The sequence below is a fragment of the Epargyreus clarus genome, unplaced genomic scaffold (assembly GCF_041222505.1).
Source record: "Epargyreus clarus isolate Ecla_fem2 unplaced genomic scaffold, WU_Ecla_fem_2.2 ptg000001l, whole genome shotgun sequence".
Taxonomy (NCBI): domain Eukaryota; kingdom Metazoa; phylum Arthropoda; class Insecta; order Lepidoptera; family Hesperiidae; genus Epargyreus; species Epargyreus clarus.
Genome location: NW_027332209.1, coordinates 12,065,519 through 12,085,077, shown reverse-complemented (window position 1 = coordinate 12,085,077; position 19,559 = coordinate 12,065,519). Strand labels below are relative to the sequence as shown.

The 19,559-nt window shown below is 35.2% G+C and overlaps 1 protein-coding gene across 1 annotated transcript; it reads left to right on the top strand.

Moving 5' to 3' along the window:
* Nucleotides 1-2,074: 2,074 nt before the first annotated feature.
* On the top strand, nucleotides 2,075-17,801 carry LOC140749769 (uncharacterized). The gene is made up of 16 exons (XM_073082962.1): nucleotides 2,075-2,149; nucleotides 3,832-4,001; nucleotides 4,498-4,658; nucleotides 5,125-5,516; nucleotides 5,822-6,045; nucleotides 10,358-10,460; nucleotides 10,791-10,918; nucleotides 11,249-11,536; nucleotides 11,864-12,148; nucleotides 12,810-13,303; nucleotides 13,646-13,829; nucleotides 14,456-14,651; nucleotides 15,010-15,779; nucleotides 16,244-16,436; nucleotides 16,926-17,039; nucleotides 17,302-17,801. Exons 1-16 carry the CDS (start codon nucleotides 2,107-2,109, stop codon nucleotides 17,373-17,375), a joined length of 3,819 nt encoding a protein of 1,272 aa, XP_072939063.1. The 5' UTR covers nucleotides 2,075-2,106; the 3' UTR covers nucleotides 17,376-17,801.
* Nucleotides 17,802-19,559: the final 1,758 nt, after the last annotated feature.

Below are 19,559 nucleotides of genomic sequence, written 5' to 3'. Positions count from 1 at the left end.
TTAAAACATCAGGGCGCAAAATTCAAATCTCGCCGAAGGCACACATGACCCTAGACGGATTAGTACTTTAGACAAACTAAACACGTAGGTTTTTTTTTATAATATAGGAGTAACAGACGAGCATGCAGTCCATCTGATGGTAAGTGGCTACTGCCGCCCATGGACATCTGTAATCAACCCCAGATAGAATTAGATATTCCTACCTGAGGTCGGCCACAGATGCGCCGCTACCCCTGAGGACTAAGCTGAAACGCCTCGGAACAGTATGTCTCCCTTACCACATCCTTCAAAACGGAACACAGCAGCGCTTCACACTGCTGTTATGAGGCAGAAATAGGTGTGGCGGTGGTGCCGCCGGAGTCGAGCCATAAAGGGTTCTATCACCTTCAAAGTCTTCTCAAAGGTGTCTTGTTTAGTAGAGATGTACGGCCAGAAATTCAGCTCGCTAATATCATATTATTATTGCACTGTCATCAAAGTGACATACCTATGTATTCTAAGAAAACGTTAATTAAAGGACATTTGTAGATAACTCTGAGACCCGCGCAGAGGGTCACGGGTTCGATTCCGGGCCAGACAGATATAAATGATGAATATAGATTTGTGCGTCTATGTGTGTCTGTGGCACCGATGACACAAAATCCTGGTGTGGGACTGTCACTGTATAAGTGTCTCTTTATTAATTCAAACCTTCCGAACTTCCAACCACTAGGCAATTTTATTTCTGCCTAATAACAGCAGTGTTAAGCGCTGCTGTGTTCCGTTTTAAAGGGTGTGGTAAGGGAGACATACTTTTCCGAGGCGTTCCAGCGTAGTCCTCAGGGGTAGCGGCGCATCTGTGGCCGATCTCAGGTAGGAATATCTAATCCCATCTGGGGTTGATTACAGATGTCCATGGGCGGCAGTAGCCACTTACCATCAGAAGGACTGCATGCTCGTCTGCTACTCCTATATTATAAAAAAAAGGCAATCACTGCGAGGGCTACGGTATCCCCTGCCTGTCGTAAGAGGCGACTAAAAGGGGGCTTCTGGGGTTGCGGGCGGCGCGATTGGGAGGTCGAGCCGTCCGGTAAGCAATTCCGGGAAGGACGGCGGTGTGTGTGGTCGCATACCGACGTAAATACCAGACGGTGTGGCGAGTCCTGGAGCTCACCTGGGTGGAGCCCGAAGAGGCAACGCGTTCAGAGGACTCCGGTTACGTTCCGTAGGAGATCCCGGAGTCCTCTTGGCAACGTAGAGGATGGCCACCGGGGGGGTTTCAGTGCGGTAAAAATGCCACATAACCCTGTGTCGCTCCCACGGCACCGGGTACCTTTTGAAGGTTTCCCCCTCGTAAACAAAAAAAAAGGCTATCACTGCGATATACTTTTGTATGGTAACATACTTATATGTACATAAAAGATAATACAAGAGTTGAAAAACTGACGATACACTACACACGCGAAGCAATTTGTTAGCCAACAAGGCCTTAATAATTTCAGTGGAATAAAGCTTGCCATCGACGGCAAAAATATTCAAATCAATATATGGTTTAAATTAAATGAAATATTTAAATTATTTTTTTTTTCTTAGTTGTTGCGTACGGGACATTGTGATTACTTATGGTACTTCAACGACATTTAACTTATATTTAAGCGTGTTTAGAAGTTATAGAGACCAACGTAAACAAATACCAAAACAGTCATATTTGTCGGAACCTAAAAACTCCTGGTAAGGATACTGGTGTGTACGGCCACACATACCGCCTTCTTTCCCGGGGTCGCTTACCGGGCGGTCCGAGCTCCCACTTTTGCTACCCGCGACCCCGGAAGCCTCCTTTTAGTCGCCTCTTACGACAGGCAGGGGATACCGTAGCCCTTTTCTGGTCCCGAAACCACAAGGACATAATAAATAATTATAATCCCTAATAGTACTTCAACTTCAACAACCAAAAAATGGGGCATTTCTTAAAAATGCAAATTTAATTTTCATCGCACAGTTAAAGATATAATATAAAACATTTAAAGATGCATCGTTCGTGAATGGAGGGCCGTTTTTATAAAATAACGCAATGGTAACAAGTCTTTAAGTTCAGTCTTCCAGTCAAAGCCGATATATCAGTGGACCATGTCTTGCATCGAGTTTACGGTGAACGGGCAGAAATGTTCAGGTACGAGTTTTAGTACGCAAATATTGCTTTTACTTATATTTGTAGATTGATAAATATGATTACTTTAATTAAACTGCTTGTGAACAACTTTAATTATTGTTGTAGAATGCGAACATAAGTAAGTAGATTACTGTTTTTTTTGGAATAGTGAAGTAGTCAAATTAATATCGAATTTAATTTTCGTAATAATTATTTTTTGCCTCATAATAATTAATGTTATTGTACTTATGTGCAAAACAGCTTTTACTTAAATATGTGAATGATTTATAATATAGCTATCATAAAATAATATTACTTAATTGTAATTAATAGCTACGAACTTAGTGGTCATATTTGATGTTCATCTGCAAAAGTTACCAACCATGGGTTTTAGTAACAGGGTCTTTCGTATTAACAATATACACGTAGCAAACGAGCATGCAGTCCACCTGATGGTAAGTGGCTACTGCCGTGCACGGAGATCTGAAATCAATTCCAGATAAAATTAGTCCTTCACGAGATCGGCTCTAGATGCGTTACTGCCCTTGAGGACTAAGTTGGAACGCCTCATATAAGCCTGTAAATCGGAACACAGCAATGTTTAACATTAACACTGCTGTTATTATGCAGAAATACTTAGGTGGGCACTGGGTTTCACCTTCGTAGTCGAATCACAAAGGGTATTTCTTCGAAGTGTTCTAACTAATAACTGGTATCTTAAGGGGCCATGCCCATTTCGTGTAAGATTATTTCAAAAATCTCATTTTTCTATTTTTTTGCTGTTTTTTACAATATATATTTTCAAGAATATTGTGTGATCATTTCAATTTATCATTTTTCACGGGTATGGCTCCATAAAAAGTAACGCATTTGACAGATTTCCAGTTGGATATCGGAATTTAAATTTGTAATTAATAACCAATGTCCAGAAAAATAACAGTGACTTCATAACATTGTGGCGGCTGCACGCTTATCGCCAGAAGTAGCATTTATTACTTAATACTTAAATAGAAAGCGCTGAATAAATTTATTTTAATCTTCATTGCGTAGTCCTAAAATAAAATGGTAACATGAAAAAAAAAATTGTGATAAAAGCAAGTTACACGTGTTTCTTTTATAATTATGCACGTTCGAAACTCAATATTTATCTATTTAGTGTAAGTAGCTGCCTATCATTAAAATATTATAAGTAGATTAATATTTGCTTAACATTTTTTGTTGTGTTATGTAACTGCATTTTTGGGTTTAAAGAATTTATTTTCTCATAAAGACTTACAATCACTCACATGGGAACAATTATTTAATTCATAGCTAAATATATTAGTCGTTCGTTTAATGAATCGGCAGCAGCTGCTTCCCTCATTTAATGCATTTTATTACTTACTGGTTATGCTTAGATAATTATTAGTAATATATTCCTTTAGTTTTACTTTGAAATGAGTTAGTTTTCATTATAAGTAGTTTTTGGAAGTTTATTGTATAACTGGGCTCCTTCAAAGATGATATTTCTTTTTCTCTAATTTGTTTGAATCTTAGGTATTACTAAAAACTTGCTCGACGCGTCGATCGCTTTAATATTTTTTATAATTTTTTCCTCAATTTTTTTAAGTGTGTTTAACTGTGTACATTTGAGTATATCTACTTATACTTATACTTAATGTACTATATTGTAACTATAATGTAAAATACTGTTTTCTTCGTAGTGGATACATGTATCCCCAGGGACACGACGTTGAATGCGTACCTCCGCTACCACCTGGCTCTTCCCGGCACCAAGGCGATGTGCCACCAGGGCGCATGCGGCGCTTGCCTCGTGGCAGTGCGGGCCTACAACCATACGGATGCCACACTCGAGACATTTTCCGTTAACTCCGTAAGTTAAAATAAAGCTAAAGTCTAAAGAAACAAAAATGATAATCTGTTTTCGATAGGGATATGATATGTTCCCATTTTTGGCTTTTCCTGTGTCTCTCTTTTTTAAGATGATCTACGTGTCTTTTTGGAAGCTCTTACAAAGTACAGAGTGAAATTAAAGATTTTTTTTATTTGTTTATTCCAAAAGATTCATAAGTATAACGTTTAATGACTTTTATATTATCCAATGTTAATGACCGATCTTAATAATTGTAAAACTTGCCCTTGGAGCGCGGAAACGATCTTTTAATTGTCAGAGAATATGTATGTACATTACATTGTGTTTTTGATTTAAATTTGAATGTCACTCAGGCCTCATAACCTTGAGAGTGTGTAATTTCGACATAAAAGTTCTACTAATTGGTTAGGTTAGGTTAGTTTAAAAATGGGCATCAGACAATAGGACATTCAATTTTTTGTATTTGGAATATACTGTTTACATATTCTTCTTTTAGTGTCTTGTGCTGGTTTTCGCTTGCCATGGATGGGATATCACCACCATCGAAGGAGTGGGTAACAAAACGGTGGGATACAACACCATACAGAAACGCACGGCGTTATTCAACGCTACACAATGTGGATACTGCACTGTGGGCTGGGAAATGCAGCTGTACAGGTCAGATATGAGTATATTTACTTCGTAAACGTTTATATTGGTATTTTTTATGTTATAAGTAATGTCCTTCGTTAGGTAACAACTATCATAGGTCGACCATGAAGCAACTGGACCATTACACCCATTACACTTCTATTTTGTCATTTTATCTGACTTTCTATATTTGAATAAACAAGTTCAATTGATGGATTCTAATTTCTAGACGATTTGTCAAAAATCGCAAATACTTACGTACAATTTAAAATTGGACGCTATTTCAAAGATGCCGCCACAGTCGAATTAAAATAGTTCTACCCGCTTAGAACGCAAAAAGACCATAAATTTTTATTTTTCATTGTTTCGGTTTTGGGAGACTCGTAATATATTTTTTGGAACTGTTATTATTATTATTTTCTCGATCTTTAGTTATGCCATCATGTAATAGTCGGAATTCGGAACATAAGACTTACCGTTCTTCATTTCTTAGTCTTTTAGACAAAAGGTTAACAATGGCAGAGCTGGAGGATTCATTCGGCAGTAACACTTGTCGATGTACAGGGTACAGACCAATTTTGGACACTATCAAATCATTCGCAACTGACGCTAGTCCAGAACTTTGCCAAAAGATTAGAGATATAGAAGACCTGACTATTTGTAAAAAGACCAATAAAATATGTGAGAGAAAATGCTCAACTAGCAGTGAAGGTAGCGACTGGAGTATCATCAATGAATTTACGTCATCACCCGGTGATGATATCATTTATCTAAACTTCGGAGTGAAAAAGTATTTTAAAGTGTTCACCAAACAACAGATCTTTCAAATTTTAACTCAACACGGTGTTAATTCGTACATGCTGGTGGATGGAAACACTGCAAGAGGTGAGTTTAGCATATTTACTTTGTTGTAATTCTACAAAATATTTTTGAACCGATGAGATTTGCTTCGAATCGTGAAGTAAAACAGACTTAAAAGTAATATTTTTATACTTAGGGGGTAGCAACGAACTTATCTGCGATTGATTTCTGTCCTGTGTCGTAGGTTGGGGTTACAGATTTAGTCATACTTTTGGGATTATATGACAACTTGGAGTAGGACCTACTACGCGTATGCTTGATTGCAAATTTTATGAATATAAATGAAAATTCTTATGTTCGTAACAAAATAATCTTGTGTTTGTGGTCAGGTATCCTCGGAATATACGATCTTCCTTCAATGTTGATCGACATTCGCGACGTTGGATCATTGAAGCAGTACGAGTTCGACCAGAACTTGATCCTAGGCGCAAACATAACGTTACAAGATTGCATCACACTGTTCAAGGAGATCCCGAAGACACGCAGTGAATTCGCATATCTGAACGAGTTTGCCAAACATCTGCTATTGGTTGCTCAGATTCCTGTCAGAAAGGTAATGTTCTTTTCAACAGTCCGTAAAAGTCTACTGCTGGAAATAGACTTCTAGTAGTAAGGGATATTTTGCCGTAGTATTTGCTTAGCTGTGTATTTAGTTGACTGCAATACTTGAAAACTTAGGCGTTACGGGATAATGATAACCCCTCGATCTCTTACTCGCCTTTTTTTAAGATTGAAGTAGTGAATGAGCCTGCAATCAACCTGCGGTCTTTTAGTTACGTACATATTATTTGTGGTGGATATGTTTACAACACTACATCGAATGGATTGTACGCATTCATATTAAGTACATAGTGAAAAATAATCGGTAGATAATCCGTGAAATTATCTTTTATGGGCTTTTCCTACTTATTGAATATTTATTTCATTGATTATTTTAGTGAAAAACATTTTATAAACAGGTCTGATTGGCATAGAAGGAAATGTAACGCATTAAAGTAACTACGTTGATAAAACATACGATAAGAAAGTCACATTATTTTTTAAATATATAATTAGCTTACTTGTTGTTTTTGTTTCGTTGTATATATTATACTTACTTAATCAGTAAGTACCTTTAATAGATACAAAATGATACAATACAGCTTATAATGTTTTAATTGGTAATTTTTTTTTTTTTTTATATATTTGAACCTGACGATAAAGCAGACGTGCTACCTGATGGAAAGTAGTCAACGTCGCCTATGGACATTTGCAACACCAGAGGAGTCGCCAATGCATCGCCGGCTTTGAAGGAGAGCTCTTTTTGCACCTTTTTTGAAGAGCTTTTTTTATTAATTATGTTTAACTAATTATCTGGTTTCTTACATTAATATGTTATTATGTATAAGACCAATCAACGAATATCATGCAACATTAAGTACCTACATACAATACATATCCTCTTATCCCACCTAACACCACAGGGATTATAGGAGCGGCTGAAAAACAGCGCTACTCGAATCCCTGATTCTGAGACAGCAATGCTGAGCCGAATACCTTTTGTCATATTAATATTACTGTAAAATGTACATTTATTCTTTGTGTAAACTGTGATTCTTATTATTAATAGAGAATTAAATTGAAGGTTTAATAAAAACAGTCGAAACTTATCAAGTAAAAGTTATTATCGTATTGTTGACTGTTTGTAAAAGACAATGTACATAACAAATTTATCTTATCTTTTTAGTAGATGTATATGCGTATTTTGCAGCATGCATTTGAATGAGTGGCCACTGCAGTTTTTAAATAATACAAGTTCGCAATACTACAAGGTCAGCTGGAGCAAGTCAGCTTGAGGCGCATTAGTCGACCTTTGCAACAAAATGTAACCTTGAATGAAATAAATACAATAAATAAATTCAGAACTGGAATACGAAATAAATACGCTTATGCACTTCGATGCAGTCGTCCGTTTTACCGGATCATTGAGACCGGATTGCGGTATTTAAATTATGATGATAGATAAATAGGTGTAATATACTTACCTCTAGGTCTGTTAGCAATCGGCATTTAGCATGTTTTTACTATTGTTTGAGTATACATATTACCGTTGTTATATACCGGAAATAGAACTGGGATGTTGAGGGCACTGATATTAGCTACCGGTTAAATGAGGCAGAAATCCTACAGACATTAAAACAGTATGCCGTATATTAATGACCCCTTACAATGTGCAGTAAAATGGAACACTGCATTAAATTAAAATGGTGTAGAAGAGTACAAATCTGTTGACGTTATGGAATAATACTTTTGATAGATATAAATTTGAATTATCTCGCTATGTGATGTTTTCATTTCATTGGAAACCTTTCCAAAAAATCCGGTAAAAATCGTATGTCGATTTATCGGACGATACAAAAACGGACGTGTGCACTTGTGCATGCTTTATAACAGTTACCGCTGCAATTGGGTTATCTGGTGAAAGTGACAATGCGGAAAAATAAGATCAAATATTTTTGTAATGAATTGAATTATAATGTTTAAAATGATGACAGCTAGATATTGGCGAATACTTAACAAATATTATATTGAAAAAAATAAGGGGTATTCGTAATTCGTATAGCGTAATATAATCAAAGTTGAATGAATATTAAATAGTACCAGCGTTTCGGCAAATAGAAATAAGACGGGGTACCTGCAACATGACAGATGTGAAATCATTTAGTTACACTATAAAATGTTTAGGTTTTTAAGAAAATTATGTAAATTTATAAAATGTAGATACTTGCACAAATACAAACTCCAGCACATATCCCGTACATTTCTGTTTGCATGTGTGCAGCAAAGTAAATTAAAACTACTTACATTTTTAATCATGACCATTTCGGAAGGCATTAATGTATTTTGCATCACATTATTACTGACAGACTGATTGACAGAGTGGTTTCCATTGTTTCAAAGTAAATTTAGATGCACGGCGTAATGATTGATGATGATTACCATGTGTGACTTGCGAGTCTTGTGGGTATCTACTTGTAACAAACAATCGTAACTAATCAATGTGTACATTGGAATATACCTACGTTAATAAAAAGTATTTTATACTATTTTAACCTCCTGGGTACATTTGTACTTTTCATAGTACATAAGAAATAAAAAAAAATATTTTGTACGTTTTTTAAATTGAAACACTGTAATATCACCACCACAACATCTATTGGCCTCTTGAGGTATGTTTAAAATTCAAACGTTCAATGTTAACTTATCTGTTTTTTTTAAATACGACGGATGCGTGAGCGCACGCTCGCACGGCTCCCGTGCGAGCGTGCGCTCACGCAATAGTAATTTAATATGTATTTATCTCATTATTTCTGAAATAATATGTTATAATTAACTATATTACAGTTCAATCTCATAGTTTAGTGTATTATTTTTTACTCAAAATATGAAAAACCTTTCTGACGTCGCGTTTCATTGTTATGTTCTTTATAAAGTACAACAGAATGTATTATTGTTTATTTGTATCTGTATCCTGCTGTACTATATATAGTACATGGTGTGATTTTCTCTTGATTTTAACACTACGGGCGGCAGAAATCTTTCAAACCTTACAAGAGTCAGAGTTAGATTAATCTGGTAACGATTCCGAGGAAGTTCCGGAATTTCTTCAGCTGCAATTATCCTCTAGATATAATAACCATCTTAATAGTGAATGGCTCCAATACCATCTCCAGTGCTATCGGAAAACTCTGATTTAATGACAGCAACATCTTTCTCACCATTAAGAGGTTCACTACGAGCGCGCGTTCGTCGTGGACGTGGCCGTGGCCGTGGTCAGCCTTGAATAGCACAACCGACAGACAGACTAGTCGACAGATTGCCATAAGAAATCGACAGAATAATGCTAAGTTCCAAAACGCCTCTTCTTTCTTTACGAGGGGGAAACCTTCAAAATGTACCTAACCGACGACGTGGGGGGCAACGCCGGGTTATTTGGGATTTTTACCGCACTAAATCAGGGTTTGACCGTCCTCAACACTTGTTGAAGAACTACGGGATCTCCAACGGAATACAACCGGAGTCCTCCAAGCGCTCCAAATCAGGCTTTGCCTGGTGTTCACGACGGTATGCGACCACATATACCGTCGTTCTTCGCGGGCTCGCTTACTGGAAGGTTCGAACTCCCACTCTTGCCAACTGCAACCCCGAAAGTACTCTTTTAGTCGCTCCTTACGACAGGCAGGGCATACCGTAACCCTATTCTAGTCCTGGAACTAACTTCCAAGACACCTGGATACATGATACGCTTAATACGTAAGTTAATTATTTAATGCAACCGGCTTACATCCAGAAGAAAAGTGATGAATGGGAGTGGTTCCAATTTTTTGATCAACACTTTTTTTTAATACTTTTAGAAAGATGTATATTTTGCGTAGATTTTAAAGATTATTATAAATAATAATGAATACAAACCTAAATGTATCTTAATTTAATTTAACTGACACAATTTAAACCAAAATATTATTTTGTACTTTACAGAAAACATATAAAATAAATTCCCTTGTTCTTTATAAAGGACATAGTGAAAATCCAGATTTTCCGGAAAAATATTTTTTTAATTATTTTTTCGATGCTAAGCCTTACTAAAGGAATGCACTATAAAAGTTTCAATCAAAATCTCTCAAAAAAGTTCCTCTGGAACTCAGGAGGTTCAGTTAGGATTTAGTACTTATGTAAAAAATATAGGTAAGTAGGTTCTTTATCAAATTTTGCCTATACCTATATCACAGATTACATAAACTAAAAAATACCATATAGGTACTTAAGTATTATTCTGTGTTTTTGTTTTTGGTCTGGGAGATAAATTATTTTTTATTTATTTTCAGAACGGGTCGCTGGCTGGTAACTTTATGTTAAAACACAGAAAACCAGATTTCCAATCGGATTTATTCGTTTTGTTCGCGACCGTAGGAGCCACGATGATAATAGGTAAGCCATGATCTACTATTTTTTACGAAAATTAAGTAATTTTATGCGTTTTTGGTGGCCAATTCATTGCGGATACATTCATGCTATTAATTATTATTAATGCCTAATGGCATTCTCTGCCGTTACAATAATTCATTTTTATATTGTTTTTTTTTGTCGGAAAAACAATTTACAAATGTTTTATTAATTTTTATCTCACTGTAAGGAAGGGTTATGATTTATATTATAAAATTATCCTAAAACAATATTTTTTTCACAAATATTGAATACAACGCACTCTTGTGGACTCTTAAGGGTTAAGTAGTAAGTATATTAATTATATTGTTGCAGAAGACATCCAATGTAATAAAAGGTATTTGTCAATGCCAGAGTTTCTGAAACAAGACATGTGTGGAGCTGTGATCGTCAGCTTCCAACTACCGCCGTTTGGACGCACTTACGTTTTTAAAAGTTACAAGGTAAATACCAAAATGTGTTTACAAAAATCTTTAATAATTCATTGCCACACAAAAAGTGAAGACACAATTTATTATTGTAAAATTTAAATTAATATTAATAATTAAATGATATATTAAATACATCACCTAGCATATATCTGACTCTTAAAGATTTTAATAGAAAGTTAAAAAGATAAACTTAAAAATCGAGACAAGTAACTTTCATAAGGTCGTTCATTTTACTTAAATATACGCTCTTAAATCGCGATTAAGATCGTTGATTTATATCTTGAATGACCTACTTCAGTAATTTCATTGGTATTTATAAATGGTTTAAATAATTGTTTACAGATTTTACCGAGAAGTCAAAACGCATTAGCAATCGTCAACGCTGGGTTTCTCTTGAAGATTAATGCGAAGAATATCATAGAGTACGCTAGTATTGTGTATGGGAACATATCAGCGTCGTTCATATACGCGAAACGGACACAGGCGTATCTGATTGGAAAGAACATTCTGAACAACGCAGTTCTGCAAGGTGCAATTAGTCTGTTGAATGTTGATATCGTGCCGACCTATGACCCGGCGAAACCGTCACCAGCTTGCCGTAAGAAGTTGGCTATTGGGCTCTTTTATAAGGTAAAAAATCTTGTACCTAGATATTAAAGGTGTTATAATGGCCGTTTGATGTCAATGGTCTAGCAATTAGTTGGGAAGTCGTATTTTTTGTTACTCTAGAGTTGAAAAGTTACATAGATTTACCCCTTGCCAAAGTAAGTATGCTTGTCTGATGTTCTTTACAAACAACACATTGAAAGTGAAAAAAGAGTACGAGACATATATGTGAACAATTCAACGAATCCATGGAAAGATTGATTGCCAAGAAGTCTCGGTATGATAAAAACTCTTTTTCCCATACGATACATGAAAATGATCAATACTAAATTTGGGAAATATTTTCTACAGTTCGTCCTAAGTATTTGTCCGGTTGGTTTCGCATCGCCTCGTCTCCAATCCGGCGCCAACCTCCTCGAGCGTCCAGTGTCCAGCGGCAAGCAAGAGTTTCAAACTGACCCCACATTGTATCCTCTCAACGAGCCAGTGCCAAAGTATGAGGCGATCATCCAAAGTTCTGGAGAGGCTCGCTACGCTAATGATATACCGCCAATGACGAGGGAAGTCTTCGCAGCATTTGTCCAAGCCACTGTGTATAGCGGGGCAGTGGATCGTATAGATGCGTCTGAAGTCCTGGTAACTTGTTTCGATTTTTTTAATAATATAGGAGTAGTAGACGAGCATGCAGATTACACCTGATGTGGCTACTGCAGCCCAAGGACAACTGTAATATACGGCCAACTCTCTAATATATACCAACCCCAGATAGGATTAGATATTCCTACCTGGGGTCGGTCATAGATGCGCCGCTAACCCTGAGGAAGAAGCTGGAACGCCTCCTAAAAGTATGTCTCCATTAACACATCCTCCAAACCAGAACACAGCAACGCTTAACACTGTTGTTATGAGGCGGAAAAAGGTGTGCCAGTGGTGCCGCCGGAGTAGAACCACAAAGGGTTTTACCACCTTTAAATGATTCATTTAATTAAATTTATTATTATTAATTTAATAAACTAAGCATGAGCCATTAATACGGAATCGAATTTTAGAGTTGCGATGATTTTCTCTGATACACACTTAAACTGAAACGCACAATCAAAATATTATCTGATTATTTAGGATTCGAAACCCAATTGAATTATGGAATTAGTTGATATAACGTCAGAGTACTTATTACTAACTCAGTATTTAAACTTGTAATAAGTTAATTATCTCAATCATATTTAGGTATGAATCAAGTTTCTATTAATGTCTGTAATTATTATAAATCTCCTTCATACAAAGTGTTATTTTTTAGAAAATGGAGGGAGTAATAGCGATGTACACAGCAAAGGATATTCCGGGAGTGAATTCGTTTACCTACCCCGGAATACAATTACAAACTGAAGACGAAGTTATTCTTGCGTCTAACAATATCCAGTTCCATGGTCAGCCAGTGGGTATTATAGTTGCTGAATCCGAAGCCTTAGCAGCCAAAGCCGCAACCTTAGTTAAAGTAACGTACAAGAATGCTAATAAAGGACCTCCAGTGTTAACTATAAATGAAGCGAAGAAAGACAGTACTAGAGTTATACCAAGTGACAGCAAAATCGAGCCTAAGGGCAGAGGTACCAATGTAAAGAAGGTAATCAAAGGAGTGTACGAAATTGGTGCTCAGTATCATTATTACATGGAGCCGATGACGTGTGTGGTTATTCCTGCTGACCAGGGCTTGGTAGTCTACGATTCGAGCCAATGGATGGATTTGACACAGATTGCGATCTCCCGATGCCTTAATATGAAGGAATGCGAGTAAGTTTTTATTACGATGACTTTTGGGCATTTAAACTGTTATATTTATGTTAAAACATTTGAGGTATTGATTTCAATTGTTGTTTTTCTTGATCTTCTTCTACCTTCTGCCTGGTAGACCAAAATTTATTTATTAAAAAGTATTTGACCCACATCACGACTTAACTTGAATATCGAAAACTTGAGTTCATACCACAGACATGTATGTTCAGACTGAGTTAAAGTAGTCAAAATATTGGCCTGCCCCATGTCTGCGACAGCAAAAATTATGTTTTTTTTTTGTATCTGAAACAAAATTGTTACTTGTAATTTTAATGAGGCTTAAAAATGTTTGCTTTTCAGTATTATTGTAAAGGTCCTTCGAATTGGAGGTGGTTTTGGGGGCAAAATCAGCAGAAACGTGCAGGCGTCGACGTCGTGTGCGTTGGTAGCGGTGAAGACTGGCCGCCCGTGTCGGTTCATACTGCCGATGCGGACCAACCTGACCATAGCGGGACGAAGACTTGCCTGCCAGTGCGCATACGAGGTAAGCAGTACGAGTTGTTTATAATGTTTACCTTGCCTAGTCTGATTATGTTGCTATGTGTAGACGGCATAGATTAGTAAAGATTACTCACTCCTAACAAGAAAATGTACCCAGTTTTGCGAATTGAAATAGTTGCGTAATAAAGTTTTGTCACGTTTCCGTGCTAAAATGTCCCTAAAATATTTGAAATTATTATAATAAATTATTTATTTATTATGTAAATTACGCAGTATTAGTTATTTATTCGTAAATTTTCTCTAAAAATGTTTTTATTTACCAAGAATTCAAAAAAGAACTTACTATAATAAGCCGTTTGTGGCTTCATTCAATTTCAAGGCGGCGAAGTATCTTTACTAATCTATGGTAGACGAAAAGACTTCCAAATTAACTTGCTTACCATAGTTGAGTTTGCAGTGATGAGTGTGGTAGGCTATGAATGAATTGATATGAATTTTGGCCTCTCGTGGGGCTCAAAACCTAGGAACGTATTTTCGAAGATAGGATTTTTCGAAGCACAAATTAATAGCAAAATATTTATCACATGCTTAAGTCTTGAAAACGGAAAACAACAAAAACAAACGTGCCTTTGAATTTTCTAAAAACCATTAATATCATTTTTATTTTAGGTAGGAGTAGACGATCTAGGGAAAATCCAATATCTAAACGCTTCAATATTAGAAGACGCTGGATGCACCAACAATGAAGACATCATGAGCTACACCGCAGGTGGCTTCCCCAACTGCTACAACACTGATAACTTCAGCTTAACTCTGGCTACTGTCCTGACTAATCTTCCCTCGAACACATTCGCAAGGGCTCCTGGTTAGTATGAAATAAAAAGTTAAAACAACACTTTGCTTTTACAATCGTTCGGATTTACCAAATGTTTTATTATTTATGTAAAATTTCACGCAGGCGACTTTTAAAAGTTATCATGTATTTATTTTAAAAGATAAGTCACATTGCACACTCGTCAGAATTGGCCAGATTAAGTAAAAGGTAAACAAATTGCAATAATTCATTAAACATTGCTTTAATATTTTAATATCACTATTTTTAAAGTCCTTTTTTTTGTTCACGAGGGGGTAACCTTCAAAAGGTACCCGATGCCGTGGGAGCGACACAGGGTTATGTGGGATTAAAGTACTTAAGCATATTTGTCTATTTTAATCTATTCTAGGAACTCACGAGGGCATCTCTTGCATAGAACACATAATGGAGCACATAGCATTTGAAGTTAAAAGGGATCCCACGGCCGTCCGGTTAGTTAACATGAGAACAGACGACAACGACCTTCCACAGCTAATAGAAACTCTTAAAAAAGAAGCAGAGTACGACAGGCGATACAAGGAAATCCAACAGTTCAATGAAGCCAATCGTTGGGTGAAGAAAGCAATGAACATCGCAGTTATGCTCTTCCCGGTAGTGTTCTATGGGAATTATACCGCTGCGGTGGCCATCTATAGAGCAGATGGAACTGTAACAGTAACCACAGGAGGTGTTGAAATGGGCCAAGGAGCTAACACGAAAGCGAGACAAGTATGCGCCTATGAACTAGGCATTTCCATTGAGAATGTATCAGTCCTGCCACATTACAACTTCGTTGCTGCGAACAATATATTCTCAGGATCCAGTATCGTGAGCGAATGTGTATGCTACGCCGTGATAAGAGCTTGTGCTATACTGAAGGAGAGGTTGAAACCAATAAGAGATACCTTAACTAATCCGACATGGTTGGAGGTTATAAAAAAGGCTGGCGATGAGCAAGTGGACCTATTCGCGGAATATATGATGACGGACAAAGAACCTGATTTGGAAGGTTACAGCGCTTTCACTGTTACTATTCTGGAAGGGGAGCTGGATGTGACCACGGGGAGATATTTGCTAAACAGAGTCGACATTTTGGAAGATGTTGGATTGAGTACAAACCCAACTATTGATATTGGACAGGTATGTACAATATTTAAATTTATTTCATTTACTCATTATCTAATACCAATAAACATGAATTTTTGAAAGACTTTGGAAATTCGTAAAAGCTCATTAAAAGTCACAAATACCCATATAAGTATCTAAATAAATTATTATGTTCAGTTTTGACACAAGTGGAATTACAATTTTAATTTGAAATATAGGAGTTACAACGATGTACTGATGTAATCGGTATAATAAGGCAATTTATGTAACATAATTTATAGTAAAAGTAGAGTAAGCCGGGCTCCCTTAAATATGCAGTAATTCATTACTAAAAATTACAGTCATTTTGCATTATAAATTATTATCCTCCCCTGGCGCACATTTAGACGGTAAGAAATAAGTTATTTAAAATTAAGTTATGCTTTATCTTTATATTGCAGCAAATACGTTTAACCACTTTAAACCCACGTTTAACCACTGTTTTTTTTTAATTACAGGTCGAAGGAGCGTATGTACAAGGATTGGGCTATTATACCATGGAAGAATTTCGTTATGATAAAAAAACGGGAGCATTACTTTCAAACGATGCTTTAAGTTACGAAGTTTATTTGGCTAAAGATATTCCAGTCGACATGAGAGTAAAGCTTAGATATAATTCTAAGAATGTTAAAGGTGTCTTGGGATCTAAAGGTGAGTCTTATTAGTAATTTTATTTATAAAAAAGAATAAACAAATTCGACTGACCCGACAAGCAAGTATTTGCGAAAACTGAAACATTTTATTGATTTTTGTGAAGAAACTTAAAAAAAGAACTATAAATCAAACTCTGAAGCTTTTATTACATACCTCGCGTAACTATGTAGGTATTTAGTTCCAAATGTTTATTAAAATTCAACTCATTTTATTATTAACTTCGTTTTTAATAGTTATTAAAAAAAATCATGTGACAATGTGCTCATACCCATTAAAAAAAAAAACAAAACAAATGTATATCCATTCTTTCAATCTCTTATTAAATAATTCTAAACATGAACATGAACGATGAATTTAGATTTATGTTTCTGGGTTTGGGTGTTTGTGTATTTGTCTCTGTGTGTCCATAGCACCCACGATACAGGGAATCCTAGTGTGGGGCTGTGAGTGTAGAAAGCGTTTTATTAACTAAGTATTTTATTACAGCGGTTGGTGAAATGGGCATATGCACATCAAACGGCGTGATACATATGCTACGTCAGTGTATCATGGAGTCCAGGAAGGATTCCGGTTACGACCCCAATGAATGGATCGATATTGGTGAGATTTGTTACATTTTTTTATCCCGATTACTACAACAACACTGAAGTAGCAAACGAGCATGGAGCCTGAAGCAGATCACAAATGCTTTATCAATCCAAGGCTAAGATGGTCGCCACAAGCCAGTCAGCATCTGAACGCTTCTACAGAAACTTAGGGTGTTCGACGGTACATCTCCATTCTTTTAAATTTTGAATGCAATGCTACTTTATTAACGTACCTATATAAGAGGAATATTAAGATGGAGCTATTTTTATTTCAGAAATACCATACACAACGGAATCAATACTGAAGGCGTTGAATGTAAAAGACAGTGAATTCGTTCTTACTACGTAGTTACTTTTTAAAAACATAAGTAAACTTGTTTTTATTTAACTTTGTGTGATAATAATTAAGACTTATTGTTATTAAGCCTCTATCATCTGATAACGCAGAATGTATGCATAAAGATTCCATGCCTCATTCCTGTTCTCTTAACAATTACTTTTTTGGATTTAAATTCCAACGTAGTTATATTATATAAAATTATTATACTATACTTTGTTTGAAAACTAATAAAACATCACAATTGCTTCATTAATACACGTTTATTGTTGCGTCTTAAACAAAAAATAATTAGATAATTCGTAATCAAAACAATTTAGGCCCTAATTACATAATTAGGCATAGATTAGGCCTCATCAACAAAATCTTATAAAATCAATACCAAAAATATCAACCAATTCCGGAACATAAAAATTAATAAATACTTATAATAAATTATTAATTCATTATTTCGCTATACAACTTAATCTCGTTTACAAATACTAGGAAATTAAAAAATCGTCGGTCCTAATGTAAAATATACATAGTCTATACACAATTATATCAACAGGTAAGTGTTATGCAAAAAAGTGCAATCCAAATTTTATTTAATATTTATTTATTACTCTAACATTTTGACGGGCTGGATGGATAAGCGATTATAGAATACGTTAAATAATTTTTCATCATTAATTATTTAATAATCATGAAGCATTTATCGACTAAGTCTTGAAGCATTGTGGTATAATAAAGCTTAGGTGCTATAATCGCATATCCAATGAAGTCCGCGTCTGGCCACGAAGCGAGTTGGTCGAATATTACATACAGTTATGATAATCAGCTTCTATGGACCATACGAGCTACCATAATAACTACATCTATTTAGCCGCCATTCATTTGTAGCTTTCATTAGCGTTACCATACATACAATAAAGGGATATTATACCACCTTTATTATTTAAAATAATGGTTTAATTATGTATCAAAATTACGTAATAAATACAAAATAATCATAATTATTGTGAACTAAATTAAGTCCCTTTATTGTAAGAAGTAGTTAGTGTCAATTATTATTACTCGAGATGGTAACATAATCTTTGATACAATTACTTAATATAGGTAAAAATCCTATATTCTAATTAAATTATAATAATAAAAAACACACATCAAGGTTCTATACATCGTTCATTTCTATACCAAAAAATTAAATTAACAATGCCATTAGTTTGTTAAAAACAAAAATGTTTTCGTCAATAAAAATAATTAAACTATACGCCAAAAATACAGGTAAATTATGTACAATTGAAGTGAGAAATAACATCATATTCCTTCCTTATTTGCTGATGAAATTTCTTTTGACTTGTGCTGTAATAATATTTAAGTTAATATATAACAAATATACTGTTATAATAATGTTATGAAAGATTGTACATAATGATTAATTTTATATCTCGTAGTTAATCATTCGAATAAGATCAAAAATCATTATATTATATTGTAATGTTTCAATCTTAATAATATAATAAATAAATAAAAAATACACAGAAATTTTAATTTAGACTGTAAGAAAAATAAAAATGACAATAATAAAATTTGTAGAATTTCATGTTGAGTTGATGAACAGAGATTTAAACATTTTTTTTTACAACAATGATAGATAAGGTATGAAAAAGATCAATTGTTTACACTTAAATTTAAATACCGAGATTCGTTGAAGATCTTAATGTTACAGTCAGTCCATATCGATTCGTAGACTTCTTCGCATTTAGTATTTTATACTTACAGTCATAGCCTAAGAATGTATATTCGATTGGATGAAGGCGAATTTTGGCAGTTATGTCGATAATATTGTTGAAGATTTTTTTATTTATTGTAGATGCAATCATATTAAAAAAATGGCGTGAGCGGTCAGCAACCTTGAAAGTAAAACGTTTTACGTGTCACTGTTTGCCGTGATATAATTTATGACGTCACAGTAAATGAGATAATTAACATCAGTACTATTATTACGATAATTATCATCTGATTCCAAAAATATGATACGTTATTTGACGTACCTGACGAACTCATAACGTAAGTAAAAATTTATTTTCCAAAATGTTTTCTACTATTTCATGCACTCATAAGACCATAATATTATGTGGTACATAAAGTGCTTGAGCTATCTAGTCTCTGACTGCTCTCCCCATTTTATCAGCATGACAGTAACATTACCCT